This window comes from Phytophthora sojae (assembly GCF_000149755.1).
Source record: "Phytophthora sojae unplaced genomic scaffold PHYSOscaffold_1, whole genome shotgun sequence".
Lineage (NCBI taxonomy): Eukaryota > Oomycota > Peronosporomycetes > Peronosporales > Peronosporaceae > Phytophthora > Phytophthora sojae.
This window is the reverse complement of record NW_009258115.1, coordinates 5,663,960-5,681,121: the sequence shown is the minus strand read 5'-3', so window position 1 is coordinate 5,681,121 and position 17,162 is coordinate 5,663,960. Positions and strand designations below refer to the sequence as shown.

The 17,162-nt window shown below is 52.0% G+C and overlaps 8 protein-coding genes across 8 annotated transcripts; 7 read left to right on the top strand and 1 right to left on the bottom strand.

Annotated features, from left to right (window-relative positions):
- Window positions 1-110: 110 nt before the first annotated feature.
- On the top strand, window positions 111-1,681 carry PHYSODRAFT_248512 (hypothetical protein; the record flags this gene model as incomplete). The annotated part of the gene is made up of 7 exons (XM_009517182.1): window positions 111-182; window positions 259-374; window positions 449-552; window positions 633-699; window positions 768-867; window positions 938-1,346; window positions 1,665-1,681. The coding sequence occupies 7 exons, from the start codon at window positions 111-113 to the stop codon at window positions 1,679-1,681; spliced, it is 885 nt and encodes a 294-aa protein (XP_009515477.1).
- Window positions 1,682-4,144: 2,463 nt separating this feature from the next.
- Window positions 4,145-5,373, bottom strand: PHYSODRAFT_284212 (hypothetical protein; the record flags this gene model as incomplete). The annotated part of the gene is made up of 1 exon (XM_009517181.1): window positions 4,145-5,373. A coding segment is annotated over one exon (623 nt), but the record flags the coding sequence as incomplete, so codon positions are not given.
- Window positions 5,374-6,670: 1,297 nt separating this feature from the next.
- Window positions 6,671-8,021, top strand: PHYSODRAFT_343752 (hypothetical protein; the record flags this gene model as incomplete). The annotated part of the gene is made up of 3 exons (XM_009517180.1): window positions 6,671-6,850; window positions 6,893-7,348; window positions 7,436-8,021. The coding sequence occupies 3 exons, from the start codon at window positions 6,671-6,673 to the stop codon at window positions 7,949-7,951; spliced, it is 1,152 nt and encodes a 383-aa protein (XP_009515475.1). The 3' UTR covers window positions 7,952-8,021.
- Window positions 8,022-9,332: 1,311 nt separating this feature from the next.
- PHYSODRAFT_428324 (hypothetical protein) lies at window positions 9,333-9,536 on the top strand (the record flags this gene model as incomplete). Its single annotated transcript, XM_009517179.1, has 1 exon — window positions 9,333-9,536. A coding segment is annotated over one exon (204 nt), but the record flags the coding sequence as incomplete, so codon positions are not given.
- Window positions 9,537-9,701: 165 nt separating this feature from the next.
- Window positions 9,702-10,502, top strand: PHYSODRAFT_378594 (hypothetical protein; the record flags this gene model as incomplete). The annotated part of the gene is made up of 1 exon (XM_009517178.1): window positions 9,702-10,502. A coding segment is annotated over one exon (801 nt), but the record flags the coding sequence as incomplete, so codon positions are not given.
- Window positions 10,503-11,322: 820 nt separating this feature from the next.
- On the top strand, window positions 11,323-12,813 carry PHYSODRAFT_293792 (hypothetical protein; the record flags this gene model as incomplete). The annotated part of the gene is made up of 1 exon (XM_009517177.1): window positions 11,323-12,813. The coding sequence occupies one exon, from the start codon at window positions 11,323-11,325 to the stop codon at window positions 12,811-12,813; it is 1,491 nt and encodes a 496-aa protein (XP_009515472.1).
- A 718-nt stretch (window positions 12,814-13,531) lies between these two features.
- Window positions 13,532-14,587, top strand: PHYSODRAFT_321875 (hypothetical protein; the record flags this gene model as incomplete). The annotated part of the gene is made up of 3 exons (XM_009517176.1): window positions 13,532-13,558; window positions 13,644-14,366; window positions 14,405-14,587. The coding sequence occupies 3 exons, from the start codon at window positions 13,532-13,534 to the stop codon at window positions 14,585-14,587; spliced, it is 933 nt and encodes a 310-aa protein (XP_009515471.1).
- Window positions 14,588-15,890: 1,303 nt separating this feature from the next.
- Window positions 15,891-17,066, top strand: PHYSODRAFT_309106 (hypothetical protein; the record flags this gene model as incomplete). The annotated part of the gene is made up of 1 exon (XM_009517175.1): window positions 15,891-17,066. The coding sequence occupies one exon, from the start codon at window positions 15,891-15,893 to the stop codon at window positions 17,064-17,066; it is 1,176 nt and encodes a 391-aa protein (XP_009515470.1).
- Window positions 17,067-17,162: the final 96 nt, after the last annotated feature.

Genomic DNA, 17,162 nt, shown 5'->3' with positions numbered 1-17,162 from the left:
CCGTCATACTTCACTGTGATTTAGTATGCAGTGGTAGTGGTCCGTTAGTAAACTATGGTAAGGCATATTTGCGGGCTTTTGGTGTGGCATACTGTTTGTTGCTCGCGAGCATGGTGGAGGGTGTGGAGCTCTCGGACGCCGTGCTGCGCTCCTACAGCGTCGCGCGCAACTTCGCCCCGCAGGTACGAAAGCGTTTATTGACTAGCTGCGTGTTATGGTTCCGCTGCTCTGAGGTTTACTTATCGTCTGCCTACGCAGGAAGACGAGGATCCGAACGTCCACATCACGTCGCTGGACTTCCACCGCAATGGCGAGCGATGCGTCACGAGTCGCAGCGACGGAGTCATGTCCATGATCAACTGTCTGAGTGGCACGTACGTTGCAGGCAGCATGGTTGATGTAAATGTGCATTGTGAATGAATTGACACGGGCCGATGGCGATGAACAGGGTCGCCAAGACAATTTTGACCAAGAGATATGGCGTCGGCCTCGTGCGGTTCACGCACCACCCGGACTGCGTGATCTTCTCGTCCGCGAACAGCGCAAACGATAGTACGTTCTACAGCTATATCGAGCGCCTCGTGGTGACCAGGCATCTGACGGCTACTTGAACTTGTTTCCTATGTTCACAGATCGCATTCGATACCACTCGTTCTTTGACAACAAGTTTCTGCGTTACTACACTGGTCACACGGACAGGTAGGCTATACTTGCACGTTGAAGTTGCTCTTCAGGGGCTAACGACTCCAATGTTTGTTGGTTAATAGAGTTACGTCGCTGATGATGCACCCCACCGCGGACCAATTCCTATCCGCAGGAATGGACGGCACAATTCGACTCTGGGATATCCGCAACTCCGACACTACGGTATGGACATAGTGCGTTTTTAATTTTAACTCTAGATTTATCGATGGTAACTAATGATTGATTTCCTTAGGCTATCATTCGAACTGATCACTTGCCAGTTTCGCACGTGTGCGCCGCGTATGACCAAGAGGGTGTGGTGTTTGGTGTTTACACGGACGACCACTTGATCCGCATGTATGATGCGAGGAACTACCAGGAAGGACCCTTTGCCAAGTTCTCGCTATATGATGCGTCGATCATGGCAGCAGTCGAGCCCTTCCTCGCGCACATGCAGGCACCCAACTTGAATGCGAAGAAGCTGCACGCACTTGACCTAAAGTTTAGTCCCGACGGCAACCAGTTGCTTGTCACGACAAACCGCGGGGTGTTCATTCATTTGGATGCGTTCGAGGGCAAGCTGCTGCACACGTTCAAAGAACACTGGTTGAGCCAAAGCCAGCGTAGTAATCCCCAGTTAGGGTGCTGCTACTCTGCTGATGGTGCGTATGTGGTCACCGGAGCGGAAGACGGGCGGGTATTTTTCTACAAGAGCTCAACTGGTCAATTCGTCCACACACTTCCTCAAGGTCACAACGGCCCAGTTATGGACTTGCAATGGAATCCAAAGCGCCATCTTCTAGCTAGTGCTGGGGGCAATTCGACGGTGTTGTGGTCAGCGGCAGGTATCTGAGAACAATTCAAAAGCTCTCAATATAATGTGAGCAGTGCAATGGAGTCGACTTCTTCCCCTATAAGCCTTCGCAGTAGGTAAAGTACTCGGAAAATAATTAATACTTCTGAAGTACCTGTTATTCCAGCACTATCGAGCCGTTGATACCGTACAGCCCCTATTCAACCCTGTTCAGCTGTTGTTTTTCAACAGATACTACAGTACGTAGTATTCCAGATTGAATACTGCTGTGGGCTCAAGCTGCGAATCGCGCGCGCATGCTCGCGCTTGGATAATTCTAAACCGCTTCACCAATCAAACGGTCGTCGGCTACTCCCATAGCTAGTAACTTGCAAATGGACTGCTTATTGCCGCTGAAGATACGTAGCGTACAGAAATAAAATCATAGCGCTGTAAGTTCATGTAGCAGACGGTAGTGAGCGATTGCGTGAGCACGTAGCCGCATAAAACCCCGCACGGTACTCGCAAATTAGGACCGCGCGGAATTTGCAGATACGGAAACCATTGCCGAGCATTCCAGCGAATGGGCCTGTTACCGCAACTCGGAGTAAGGATTCGTATTGCTGGGGTCTGGGGAGTGCAATCCACAATCCACACTCATCTCAGAAGAAATCCATGAAGAAAGTAGCAGGTCCAACAGAAAGCAACAGCAGAACAGGGGTCATGACAGGTGAACAAGGGCTGTATGTGGGCAACAGCCGAACAGAGCTAAAGTAACAGCTCATAAATATCATCAAAAGTACTCGAATGCGGTGGTTATGACAACTGACACGTCCTACAGAAATCGTTGAAGAGATGGATGCGTCAACTGCTGCCAAGTTCGAAGCTTCACTCTTTCCTACAGAAATTGACATCATACTGTAGCTACGTGCAAGTGGACATGAAGATCATGAACGGTACTGAAATTTGGAGGAACACCCCGACACAGAGCACTACGTGTAGCGCGCAGGGAGGAACATATTCTTGGCGGGAAACGACACTGAAAGGGAAAGTGAGTTACTGTGATGACGAACGATAACGTTGCTGCTGAATCGCTTTAAAAGCGTACCTACCTACTACCGTGGCGGCACTCCCTGTTGAAGGCAACCTACATTACAAGGGCGATAGGTACATACTGCGAAGTCTCCAATACATGCATGCACTGGTCCAGTACAGTACTACACTGGACCAACGTGTAGGAGCACGTTGAAGGTACTTTACTACTTCTCTGGTCCACGATAATATGCGCGAATCACTTTTTCTACCATAGCTGCGCCAATTCTACTGGTAGCCAGACAAGCAAGGTAGCAACAAAAAGCTGAGATCGAGCTGAAGCACATGACATTTTTTATTAGCAGCTTCTGCGAGGCTTTGGCCGTAATACTATCGACAGAAGCAGCTCATCTGGCGATGAAATTAGGTTTTTTTTCGTAAAACATAAACCACAATAGCGATATTAGATCGAAGAATTGTCTCGGATTGTGCTTGATACAAGCTTTCTGATGAGCTCTGATTTAGAGGCAAAAGCGTTGATTTGTGAGAGCTAGAGCCTCGAATATAAACGAGGTTTTTCCTGCTTGCACGGTTGAGATTCGCATTCAGCAATTTATTTTTGCCCAATCAGGACATAGCTCATATTTATGCTACGTTTAGGATGGCGTTTTAAGAAAAAGTTATGCGGAGAGTTATCTATAATACATGTGAATCATTCTGAAGTCTCACCCCCTATAATACAAAATTTGTTGTGTATTTTTTTCCTACGTGAGTCAGGGCGAAGGCTAGGCTTGTATTATTGGCTTTTGTAACACTGTGTTGCCGCGAGGTATGCCCGTAGCGGCTACTGGGCAACGCAGTGCTTGCCGTTCGTCATAGGGACGTCCTGGATGAGCCCAGCTACCTCCTCTACTAAGAGTTTAATCTGACAGAGGGCTCGCGGCTTTCGCGGAACCACTAGCGCGGAGGGGTCGGTGCGCTGGCTCCAGATCTCAGAGACCTCCGTCTCGAGATCTTTTAAATGCCCCCCCCCCCCCCCCCCCCCCCCCCCCGCCGCGGAGTGATCTCCCTCTCTCCGTTGGCCCCTGGCGTGTGCATTGTTCGGGAATTGTTGGCTGGAATTAGCAATGTCACAGAAGGATTTGGCCATAGAAGGATTTGGCCATCATTCGATGGTGACGGAAATTCATAATTTTAGCCAATAAAAACATGTTGTGTAAAATACATAAAACCTTACCCGCATATTATCGTGGACCAGAGAAGTACAGTGTACTTGGAGCACGTTGAAGCACTCGCGTCTCGTACATTCAGACCACTGTTTGCACCTGTTCAGTTCAACCAGACGAAGATTGTAAACTAAGATGGTGCTGCAGATTCGGATTAAAATGACCGATTTCTTTGTCTCTCGCTGCAACAAACCTGACGTTCCTCACTTTCGTTTACCTCGGCGTACACACGCAGCAGTCAGCCTTCACAAATCCATGCTCACGTTTCGCTCGCTCGCTAGCGATGGTTGGAAGAATTTCGAAATCAATTAAAACGATTCGAAACGGCAATATCAACTGCGCATTAACTCAAAATAGATCAAAACTAACGTTACTTGGCTCAAAATAGATTGCGCAGGAAGCCCTACCGGCATTCATGGTGCTGGCATGCAGCTCATGCAGCTCAGTCCGCCCTCACGGTTCCGGCATTTTCACGCTCAAGAGCATCGGGGCATTCCGGGTACGAGTGCAGCCTTGCCCAGTCCGTGGGCTCGCTCGAGACCGCGTTGTGGTTGACGTAGATGAACGCGAGCATGTCGACCTTATCGGTCGTCAATCTGTTGCGTTTCTTCTCCACGTGATAGGCGCTACTCCTTCGTTGTCTCTCTTGTCAGCAGGGGACCATCGTCGCTTCAAGGTAGCAAAATCGTTCAGCGCGCCGTTGAACACTGCTCTCGTGACGCCCAACTCCTCCAACAAGCCGCTCCGTTCAGCGATGTCGCAGCCTTGTCTATAGGTATCCTTTTCGTCGGTACCGACAAAGTTGTCCGGATCGGTGTGGGGGTCTAAGAGGAATGCCAAGCCGGTAGCGTCGGTATGAACGTGCTCCCATCGATCTTGAATGAGTGCCTGGATTGCCGCTTGAAGATCTGACTGCTCGTCTTCAGTACCATAGGCATGGTGATTCAGAAGCCACTGAAATCGAGAGTACACGCGAGATGTCGGACAATTGTCGGACTCAAGCTCATGGAGCGCTTCAATCACGGGGTCCAGAAATGCCACAAGCCACAACTTGCTCCAATTTTCTCCAGAATGATGCTTCACGAATATATTGCTTGACTTGGCTGAGTTTCCCCTTCGCCTTCTTGCTCGAAGCGGAGTTGTTAACCAATTCTGCAAACTGCGACTCGGTAAACAACTTCTTGAGCACGTTCCTGTTGTCCAAAACCCGCACCAAGCACGCGTGAAGAGAGTACCACCGCGTGGCAACAGGTACACTCAGTACGCGTCGATGGTCATTGGTTGTCTCTCTCAACATGATCGTAAACTGGCTGAGTAAAGCGTGATGGTCTCGAACGTAGGACGTAATTGCAAGCGCCTTGGTCTGAACGCTCTTGAAGAAATCGTGCTTACACATGTCTTGAATCAATAGATTCAGCATGTGAGCAGCACAGCCACCTCCGAATATAGGCCGAGACCGCTCCAGCAGCTTCCACGCAGCGTCCATATTACTGGCGTTGTCGGTCAGCACACCTGCCACAGTGGCATTGGTTTCACGCTCAACTTCATCAATGACCCGGCCGAGATGGCCTGCCAAATACTCCGCCGTCTCCGATGCCGTGCCAGTTGCCAGCGAGGACCAGAAGACCGACCGCATGCCCGGAGCTACAACCATGAAGTTTATTATGGTTGAGTGGTTGACGTTCGTCCATGAATCCGTCACGATCATAACTACCTTCTGCAGCCGAATGAGCCTAAGAGCCCTCTCACGAATTTCATCGCGTGCACGCTGTAGCAGCACGGTGCTCAATCGGTGTCTGGACGGGAATCGAATTCCTGGTGCCAAGAGCTGAAATGGTTTTCGAAAGGCTTCGGATTCGACCAGCACAAACGACAGGGCACATAGGAAAAACATGCTCGCCAATGCCATTTCAAATTGCTTCTGCTGCTGTTGCGCTGTCGGTACAGGGGCGGGCTGCGGCGTGTTTCCACCATCAAAGTTTCCAGCACCAACACCAGCCGGTAGCATCGGCACCGCTGCTTGGCCGTGAAGATCGGCGAACATTTCGTAAACGCGCTTCTTGATTGCAGCGGGAGCGTTGGGGCAGTCCTTCAGGTGGCGCTGCATGTTCTTCCCAGGCTGAGCGCTACGGATGAGGGCGGCGCAGAAATTGCACTCGGCTTGCGGCTTCGAGCTCTCGTCAGTGACTTTATCGAAGTAGCGCCATATCGGGTGGGTGGGACGGCCAGGTCTGCGAGTAGCTCCAACGCGTGGGTTTCGCACGCGAACGATCGGAGAGTTTGCAGCTCGTTGAGCAGCGATGCGGGGAGACCGGCGCACAGAGTGTGAATTCGTCGGGCGGTCGTCGGGGGAGCGGTCGTCGGAGGAGTCGGCCATGTCCTCGTCTTCCGTGGCGTCGGCCGCATTTGACGCTCGTCGAGCTCCAAGCCGAGGCGATCGGCGTACTTGGCGTGGGGTCGTAAGTTGGCGGCCCGGGGAGTCGTAGTTCATGCCGTGGTCATCCCCAGCGTCGGACATCACGGCCTCCTCCTCTCCGCTTAACGGGGTGCGCGTTGAAGAAGGAGAGTCGAAATGAGAGAACTTCTGGCGGAACCCTGGCGGAATCCAGCAGATTCGAATATTGAAGTTGCGGTTGCGACACCAAATCCCAGCTCGAGTTTTGATCCATTTTGATCCATTTTGAGATGCTCAATAAATTTAGAATGATCAGAAAATTTTGAGAATTTTGAGGCCCTACTAATCCAAACCATCCCTATCGCTCGCTGCGTCGGCGGCGGTGTGCGTGTTCCTGGCGTCTCAGCCCACGCATGCAGCGGACTACACAGTCAAAGCAGACGCTGCCACAGCGCTACTCGACAAATGGGAAGGGTGGGGTAGATCGCTCTGCTGGTGGGCCAACGCTTTCGGAGACCGCGAGGACGTCGCGAGACTGTGATGCTGAAGGGTGCCACATTGGGTATCCCCGCGTTGGGTTTCAACATCGCGCGCTACAACATCGGCGGTTCCAGCAAGAATGTTATTGATGACGCTGGAACTGAAATCGCGATGAAGACATCGCCAAACATGCCGGCGTTCAAGTTCATCGAGTCGTTTTGGCTGGACTGGTCCAGCAATGTTTCGACAAGCAAAAGCTGGAACTGAGAGGCTGACGCGAAGCAACGCAAGATGCTCGACTTGGCCATTGAGCGTGGCGTCGATGTCGCGGAGGCGTTCTCTAACGCTCCGCCATGGTGGATGACGAACAACCACGCCACCGCAGGGGGAGACGACGGAAGGAAGGACAACTTGCAGACCCGGAATCATGACGCGTTCGCTCTGTATTTGGCTACAGTGGTGAAGCAGGCCAAAGACAACTGGGGGGTCAACTTTACGTACCTTGAGCCGTTCAATGAGCCCATGAGCACGTGGTGGACGTACCCCGGCAAGCAGGAGGGGTGTCACTTTGAAGTGAAGACGCAAAACGATGTTCTGCTCCAGTTACGCAGTTACCTTGACAAGCTTGGACTGAAAGATGTTGTCATCGCGACGTCGGATGAAAACTCGCCCTCGATAGCGCTCTCCACGCTCACAACGATGTCTACAAGCGCCGACGTGATGGCCACCTTCGGTAAGGTGAACACACACGGCTAGGATGGATTGAGCCCATACCGTGGAAAGGACCGTGAACCCCTGAAGAGCCTTCTGACGAAATCGAGAAAGACGCTGTGGGATTCGGAGTATGGCGAAAAGGACGCGACAGGACTGAGTATGGCTGAGTCCATTGCGTTGGATATTAACCAAATGGGGGTGTCGGCATTTGTGTACTGGCAGGTACTTGACGGTGGAGGTTGGGGCCTCATTCAATCTAGTCCTGCTGATAACACCATCAGTACGCCCAACACCAAGTACTACGTTCTCGCGCAATACTCACGCCACATTCGCCCCGGCATGACCATCTTGTCGACCGATGACGTGAAAACTGTCATGGCTTATGATGCAGCATCGAAACTACTTGTGGTTGTCACGGTGAACACGGCCAATGCGCCCTCTAAGGTCACTTTCGACTTAGCAAGCTTCAAAACAGCGGCAGGCCCGATCACGGCCTGCAGCACGGAGACGAGCGGTACGGGCGCACTTTACAAGCCGTCGAAGGTTGAGATTTCTGGGTCGTCATTTAGTGCATCGATTCCGGCTGCGTTGGTGATGACGTTTGAAATTCAGGGAGTTGCTGTGTAACTTGCTTTGCCGAATGCGGTTGGTACATGTAATGTTACATACCAACTTGGTATTCACCATTTGTCCAACCATTCTGAGTGAGTGTGCCTACATACATACATCGATTTTACCAGGGTTCGAACTGTGAACACGAAGTTGAGAGCTGTATGAATTGCAGGGAGGAACTTCTTAACGCAACACTTCCTTCAGTCTTCCCATGAGAAAAGAAGGAAGATCAATTCGAATTTATACCTTTCTTACACATGCGTGCACATCAAAGACGTGATCATCCGGCTACACCGCATCGATCCCTATCCATATACTAGGTAAGCCGTAGAATACTCGTTCAGCACTTGGTGAGCTGCTTTGGGTATGATGGCAACGCTTACTAACTGACAGATATCCCCTCCGGACATAATATGAAACACTTCTGGGGGGTCTTTCAAAAATGACCTTGGAACCAAATCGAAATGTTTTCGCGGCCGCTAGGGCACAACAGGGCTAGAGGAGATGGCGTTGATTTTATCCATGGCAACCGCGAGGCCGCATACCAAAAACTGAATGCATTAACGCTACGGACAGGAGACCCATAGTGATCATGATACTGTTAGAAAAGGCAATCAGGACATAATGTGAAACACACGGAAAAATGATATATTTGGTTTACCGGACGTCTGTAGGCTATCAGACGATGTACTAGTAGTTAGAAGCAGCCTACCAAAGTATATAAAAGCATTGGAGGCCACATGCATATACTTAAGGGTCACTTATCCACCCGAGGTCGTTGCCGGCTCGTTGCTTACCCCTACGACTTCGCACTCTCTCTAGCGATCATACAAAGGTGCTAGCCTTTGTTAGGGCCGTAACATCCATCCAGAGTAGATAAAGTCCGTAGCAATGTTCGCCTGGCACCTTTAATCATCACTTGCCCACACAAAGTTGAGCCAATGGTCTCGCCTAAGTACGAATTTACATTAACTGCTCCGTTTTAAACACAAGAGGTAGAAATCGAAAGCTTAGAATGTGGAGAATACACCTGGCCAGCTCATTCTGCATAAAACCGCACTGAATTGACATTATGTGGGTACTTGTGTTTTCACCATTTGATTTGCTAATACAAATCCCAACTAATAAGTGTTTCAGAATAGTGGACTGCTTCACGTTTTGTCCGGAGGGGATACCAGGTACATACAGTAAGCTCGCCCACTTCCGGTACTGGTATAAATTAATATCCCGAATAACACGATGTAATCTATTTATAAAGGTTTATTTTTACTAAACCCTGGCGGGAGTTTTGGCGCGAACTACTGCACACCAGTCATTGCCACAGAGCAACAGCAGCAAGCCCGAAGTAGGTCTTCATACCAGAATTTTCACTGAGCTAAACAAGTACAAGAACGCCATGGGGGCCAGGATGAAAATACATCAGAAGCGAGGCCTCATACAGATGGCAGCCGACTGCCCCACGATGTCACAAGCAGCGCTCGCAGCGTGGACAAAAGCACACTACAAACTCAAGCGCGCACCAGCCCAGTCGACCGTGTCCGACATACTCAAGAAGGCTGCGTTGATCATGAGCAAGGACTACGGCGATGGTAACCGCCGCAAGCCCCTGAAGGTGACCTCGGCGGCGCTGGAGGCGCGACTGTGGGCGTGGATTCAAGCGGTGGAGGCCCAGAACGTCTGTCTGTCCCGCGAGCTGATAAGGATGAAAGCGATCGACGTTCAGCGTGAGCTGTGCGACGCGTGGGACCTGGGGATTTCCGACGGCTGGCTCACTGCATTTGAACATAGACATCGCCTTCGCTACCGCAATGGACCCGGCGAGTCTGGATCCGCTGATCCCGCTGCTGTAGCTCAAGGTCGTCAACGACTCCAAGAAATCACGGATCTCTACCCTGCAAAGGACATCTACAATATGGACGAGACGGGGCTTTGCTACGCAATGGCCCCAGCTCGGTCTATTTGTACGAAGCGGGCGCGAGGAGTCAAGAAGAAGAAGACCCGTATTACGCTTGCTCTCACGGTGAACGCTGACGGCACGGACGCACTACCGCCGTTGTTCCTGGGTCGCACCAAGCAGCCTCATTGCTTTGAGAAGCGCTCTGCAGAAAGACTCGGCTTCTCATACCGGGCTAATGCGAAGGCCTGGATGACAGGACCGATATTCCGAGAATGGCTACACAATCTGGATCGGGACATGCGAGCGGCAGGGCGTCATATCTTGCTGCTGCTAGATAACGCGTCTTCTCATATGACCGGCGATCTGGTGTGTACAAACATTCGCGTGGAGCTCCTACCCCCGAATACTACTACCTACTTGCAACCTATGGACGCCGGCATCATTGCTCTGTTCAAGCGGGCGTACAGGAGAAGGCGGATTCTCTGGGTGTACGAAAAGATCAAGGACGTGAAGAAGCTGAAGAAGGAGCCCTACGCGGTCGATCAGTTGCAAGCAATGCGGTGGAGCAAGGAGATCTGGCAAGAGCTGCAGGATAAGTCGGCCATCGAAAACTGCTTCCGCCATACTGGAATTGTTTTTAACGGTGTAGATGAAAGGTGCGGCGATTCCAACGACACTACTTATGACGAAGACGTCAGTGTAGAAGATATTATAATTCGTGCTTCGCAGTTGAGCTTGTAAAATATATTTTACGTGTACAGTACTTCATTGTGGTCCCTTTATAATAAAATGGCAAATCTTAGGAGATGGTCGGACCTCGTTGCCGAAGGTGAGAGCTTTTACTGTACATGGTTTCAACATGGAGCGACACACCATACCCAAAAACCTCCGACCCTCCGACTTTCTCCGACTCGTACACAAAACATGCGAATAGGAGGGAGGTCACCTTTAACTATCACCCAGCTACGCGCTACGCGCGAACCTAAAACCCCTAAAGTCTCGCTGCGCTCGCTGGGCCAGAACCCTAAGCCCGCTGCGGCTCGCACGCGTCGCCTCCGCTTGCTAGGTAGAGCACTGCTGGGTCCTGGGTTTGCAGCCGCGTGCTACGCACACGGACTGTCAAACCGCAGGCGGGGGCTCGCTACGCTCGCTCCGTGCCATCCATCCCAAGGCTCCGACCAATGAGCAAACGGGACGACAATCTATCTTGGACTGTGTATGCATAACACTTTGGGAAGGGGTAGGGTAATACCGTTTTGCTCCGACCGCGCTTGACTGGGGATTTGTATATCTATCATCTTAAGTGCGGTCGGAGATTTGATGATATTCTACCATACCGAGTCGATCGCACTTTGGTGCCAAATCGCTGCCTACAATCTCATCGTTCGGGCAGAAGCCTTACATTTTTGAGCCTGGCTCACGTTTCGCTGCGGCATTCCTTTTCGGTTCCCACTTTCGATTATACAGCGTGGGCCTGACAGTCAAGACCATGCTTTCTGTTCGAGCGCTCGGAGCTTCAGCTCTGACGTACGCCCTCCTGGTTACGCAGTCTCCCCGTGTTCTCGCCGCGGACTACACAGTTAAAACGGATGCCTCGACGACATTGATCAGCTCGTGGGAAGGGTGGGGTACGTCGCTCTGCTGGTGGGCCAACGCCTTCGGAGACCGTGAGGACATCGCCGACCTACTCTTCACGCAAAATGATACCGTGACGCTGAAGGAGGCGTCGTCTGGACTTCCGGCACTCGGGTTCAACATCGCACGCTACAACATCGGCGGTTCCAGTAAGAACGTAATTGATGACGCTGGTACTGAAATCGCGATGAAGGAGTCGCCTAACATGCCGGCATTCAAGGCCATCGAATCGTTCTGGTTGGACTGGGCCAGCAACGACACGACCAGCAAAAGCTGGGACTGGGATGCCGATGCGAAGCAGCGCAAGATGCTGGAGTTGGCAACGCAGCGTGACGTCGACCTCACCGAGGCGTTCTCGAACTCGCCGCCATGGTGGATGAACAATAATCACGCTACTGCTGGTGGGGCTAGCGGAACGAAGGACAATCTGCAAACCTGGAATCATGGCCAATTTGCGCTTTACCTGGCTGCTGTCGTGAAGCAGGCGAAGGAGAGCTGGGGTGTCACCTTCGACTACGTCGAGCCGTTCAACGAGCCGATGAGCTCGTGGTGGCAGTTCCCCGGTGGTCAAGAAGGCTGCCACTTTGATGTGGCCACGCAGAAGGATGTCTTGGTGAAGCTTCGCACGAAACTGGACCAGCTCGGACTGAAAGATGTGGCCATCGCGGCATCGGACGAAAACTCGGACACCCAGACGCTATCCACGCTGAACTCTATGTCAACCGATGCCAAAGTTATGGCCACCATTGAAAAGGTGAACACGCATGGCTACGGTAACCGCGAGTCGGATCGAGCACCCTTGAAGGCATTAGTGAAGAAAGTGAACAAGAAGTTCTGGGACTCCGAGTATGGCGAAAAGGACGCTACAGGGCTCAGCTTGGCTGAGGCTGTCGCTATCAACATCAACGAGATGGGTGTGTCTGCCTTCGTGTACTGGCAGCCGTTTGACGGCGGAGGCTGGGGTCTCATCAACTCGGCTCCGGGCAATATGACGATTGGCACGGCCAACCCCAAGTACTACGCACTGGCGCAGTATTCCCGCCACATTCGACCTGGTATGGCTATCCTCTCTACGGATGACAAGAATACGGTCATGGCTTACGATGCGAAGACCAAGCTTCTCGTACTGGCGACAGTAAACTCGGGTACCGCTGCCTCGAAGGTCACGTATAATCTGGAGAGCTTTTCTAAGGTGGCGGGCCCGATTAATGCCTGGACGACCGAGACTAGCGGTACGGGCGCACTTTACAAGACGTCGAAGGTCGAGTTGTCGGGTACAACTTTCAGTGCGTCGATTCCTGCCGCGTCGGTGATGACGTTCGAGATTCAGGGTGTTGCCATGTAGACGTAACGCAGGGTTGGTAAGCTCACAAAACACTCACATGTTGTCAATAAATTGGTGTGCTTCCAGAAGCCACACAACGATACCTATAACGTTACCTTCAAATTTGAGATGCGATCTGCAAGTTGAAGGCCTCAATAGCTTTCGGATCGCAACCCTGTTCTCAGGTTTTCACATCCGAGCTACGATCCTCCGGATTTTGAGGGCAACCAGCCGACTCGTATCGAACAAAGATCAAGGATGATATGAGGAACCTGATGAGGTGGAATGGAGCCTCCGTTTGTTAATGTAGGTGCTGGCATCTACATGAACCGGTACGCATCAAAGCAACCAGTATCCAGTCAACTGTTCCGGAAAACAGTCAGCATGTACGGTACTAGCATCGTCAAAATGAGTCTTCCGATCTCCATGTTACGTGACAATCTCAAATCTCCACCATCAAATCTTTACCTGCTCGTGTGGAATGTACTCAGCCTGCCTGGCTCAGTAGCAGTGCCGAGATCGATGCAGTTTGCATCAGTGTGACTCCGGGAAAACGCCCGCAGCGCCTGCACCTCCCGAAACCGGGCACTTGCCGCTGCAATCGTGTCCGTCCTTTTCAGTTCCCACTTTTACTTTTGCGGTGCGCAACAGTCAAATTTCTTCAAACTATGCTCTCTGTTCGATCGATTGCGGCGTCAGCTCTGGTCTACTCGCTTCTACTGACATACACCACGGGCCAATGCAGACTGACGCTGCTACGACGCTGGTGAGTTCCTGGGACGGATGGGGCATATCGCTCTGAACGTCTTCGGTGATAGGGAAGACATCGCCGACTTACTCTTTACTACGAGGAGACCGTGACGCTGAACGGCTCCACGACCGGCCTGCCAGCTCTGGGGTTCAATATCGCACGCCACAATATCGGTGGCTCTGCGAACAACGTTGTCGACGATAGCGGAACCGAGGTGCCGATGAAGACGTCGGACAAAATGCCAGGGTTCAAGTTCATGGAGGCGTTTTGGCTGGATTGGATGAGCAAGGACCCAACCAGCACGAGCTGGAACCGGGACACGCAAAAGGATGTTTTGGTGAAGCTGCGTTCGCAGCTGGACACTCTTGGACTGAAAGATGTGACCATTTCATCATCGGACGAAAACTCGCCCTCATTGGCACTTTCGGCGCTCGCCTCCATGTCGTCGGATACGGACGTGATGGCAGCGATCGGAAAGGTGAACACGCACGGCAATGACGGTCAAAGCCTGTATCGCGGAACTGACCGAGAGCCCTTGAAAAAAACTGGTGACCCAGTCAAACAAAAAACTCTGGGATTCGGAGTATGGATCGCTCTTGACATCAACCAGATGGGTGTATCGGCTTTCGTTTACTGGCAGACACTCGACAGTGGCGCTTGGGGCCTCGTTGAATCCAACCCAGGCGATAACTGGATCGGCACGCCCAACTCCAAGTACTACGTGCTAGCGCAGTACTCGCGCCACATTCGGCCAGGCATGACCATCTTGTCAACGGATAACACCAACACCGTCATGGCGTTTGACTCGACTTCAAAAGTGTTGGTACTCGCGACGGTGAACACGATGATTCGGCGTCGAAGGTCACCTGTGACCTTTCGAGCTTCAAGGCGGTGGCGGGCCCGATCACTGCTTGGACGACAGAGACAAGTGGCACTGGCGTGCTGTACGAGTCTTCGAAGGTCGACTTGTCGGGCACGTCGTTCAGCGCGTCCATCCCGGCAGCGTCGGTGATGACGTTCGAGGCCCAGGGTGTTGCCGTTTGACCCCTTTAAGGGTTGGCTTTTGTTGTTCACCCGCACAGAGCACTATGTACAAGCCGCCGTTCGTAAAAAAAAAAATCCATACTCTATGATAGAGTATGAATTGTTTTTTTATAGAGTCTCTATCATTCACCAAAACGCTCACTTTGGACACTCAAAGCCGAAAGTACGGTTTGCTTCAACTACACTGTAGAAATAGTATTTCTGAAATACCAGCCAGTTCAGCAACCAGCTTTGCAACCGTCATCTCATTGGTTAAAAATGGTGTACCAGGTAATGTGTCACTTTGCTGCAGCCCTTTGAGGTTGCTTTATGAGCAACGCGCTGTGAAATGAGCTGAATAACTCTTGTGCATGTAGTACTGACTGCGAGAACCTCTTTGTAATACACTAGCGTCGCTCTCGTAGGTGCAGTACCGACCGCGAGAACTGGTCACGGCCTTGTACTCCTTGAACGCCTTAACTTTCTTCGACAGAGCGGCAACAGCTCACGCGTGTAGGCAGTACTGCTGCGGGGTCCTTCCATACCGATTTTATGAGTCTGTAGCCGCGGGACGGCTTCCATTTCACGCAGATTGCTACTGTGCGGTAGGTCTGGCGGGCTGGCTTTTATTTGTGTGAAGATGTCTGAAATGATGACACAGTTTACCTGCGTTCTCTCATCTCAGTGAGAGCTGGATAGAGTGTGCCTCTGATCCTACCTTGTAGCCGTAGATGAGGAAGTGGTAGAGGTAGCCTGCATGAAATCGTACGGGTTGTGCAGCAGCACCAGGAGGGTGCGGAGCTAGCTCTACCGGTAGCCCCGCCGCCATAACAGGCCTTCGGCTCCGACGTGACCTCCTACTACGTGCAGGTACGACAGTATGAGCTGGTTCGACCAGCCATGGAAAGCTCCAGGCCGCCGTTGGCGGTGCCACGGCTTGCCACGGTGATAAACGCTTTGCAACCCTGCATAAACGAATTCACTTGTGTTTTGTATACTGTCTCCCATACGGCGTCGTTTTGCTACCGTGACTTGCAGTTTGTATAGGAGTTGAGTTGCACAACAGACTAATACTTGCTAGTAGCAAGTTGCTACCGTGTGCGCAACCGAAGTTGCAAGCGATACCGTACCATTTGGCTACAGTACAAGCAACAATCCTGGTCGATACCATAGGTGGCGATTTCTAGAAATACAACCTGGGTTGCAAATGGCCGGTAATGTACTAGTATCTGAGGCCAAATACGGCCAATCAAATTCGTCCTCGCAACCAACGCGATGCAGACTCGAGAAACGCCGGGACCCTTCTCACTCGTCTGTGGAGACCATGGCGAGCCCCTCGGAGGTCCCAGCGCGGCCTGGCCAGTTGACGACTGAGTTTCTGCAGCAGATTCTCCGTCCTTTGTATCCGTCGCACCAGGTGGTTGACTTCGACTGGAAGCCCATGAACATCGGCGTGATCGCCGAAGTGGTGATCATCTCAGTGGACTTCGAGCCTGTCGATGGCCCCAGCGATGCCACCAAGCTGCAGCGGCGATACGTGGGGAAGTTCTTGCGCCCAGAGTTCCCGTTCGAGTCGATGTTCGCGGTGGAGTCCAAGTTCTACAACGAGTTCACGACTAAGGCAGGTGATGCAGCCACGAGGAACTCGGCGGCAGTGGTGGGGTTCCCGTTTGCTATCCCGACCGCAATTTTCACGTCCAACGTGCTGATTGTATTGGAGTGCATCGAGGCAGTAAAGACTTTTACTTGCGTTGATGGAAGCCCGCCCCACCACATTCCGATGCTGGTAACGAAGCTCGCGCAAATGCACGCACGGTTTTGGAGTCACGACTGCGATGATCTTTCATCCCCAGCAGGAATCGGCAGCCAGCTTTCCGGCGAAGAGAAGCGCCTGCAGTTTCCGGGCCGTTGGGAGACGTTTTTGGACGACGTGTCCTTGGAGCTCTACGAGAAGGATCAGCTGACCGAGTTGTGTCAACGTCTGAGCGAAAAACCTGACCAGCTCAAAGCAGTGCACGACCTGGTGGACAGCGGCCCGACCACGCTGATCCACGGCGACTTTCACATTGCCAACATGCTTTTACCGACGGACCCTGCGGACGATGTGACATGGCTTCTGGACTGGGCAACGTGCGGTAAGGGAAACCCGCTGCGAGATCTCGCCTTCTTTTTCATCGTGAGTGTCCAAGCCAGCCACCGTCGCGTACAAGAGGCACAGTGCCTGGAGGTATATCACAAGGCGTTAACGGCAGAAGAGGAGGCTGTGCGCTTGTCGTTGGACAAGCTGCACCGACAATATAAGGCGTGCGTGCTCAACCAGTTCGTGATCTTGGTTGTGTACGACAGCCTCAGCAAAAGCCTCGCAGCAAACGCGAAGACCGAGAAGCTCCGCGTGGAGTTGGACGCACATTTCCGAGAGGTTAATTGTCGCGCGTGCTTGAGCGTCCTCGACAACATCGGGGAGAAGGACATCGAGCTCCTGTCAGATGGTCGCTCGTGATCAAAACCTACATACTAGCTATAACTTCAATCGGAAGCCACATGTGTGTTTGTCTTGGACTTACATCCTTTGCATATCGATTAACTGCTCTTGCCT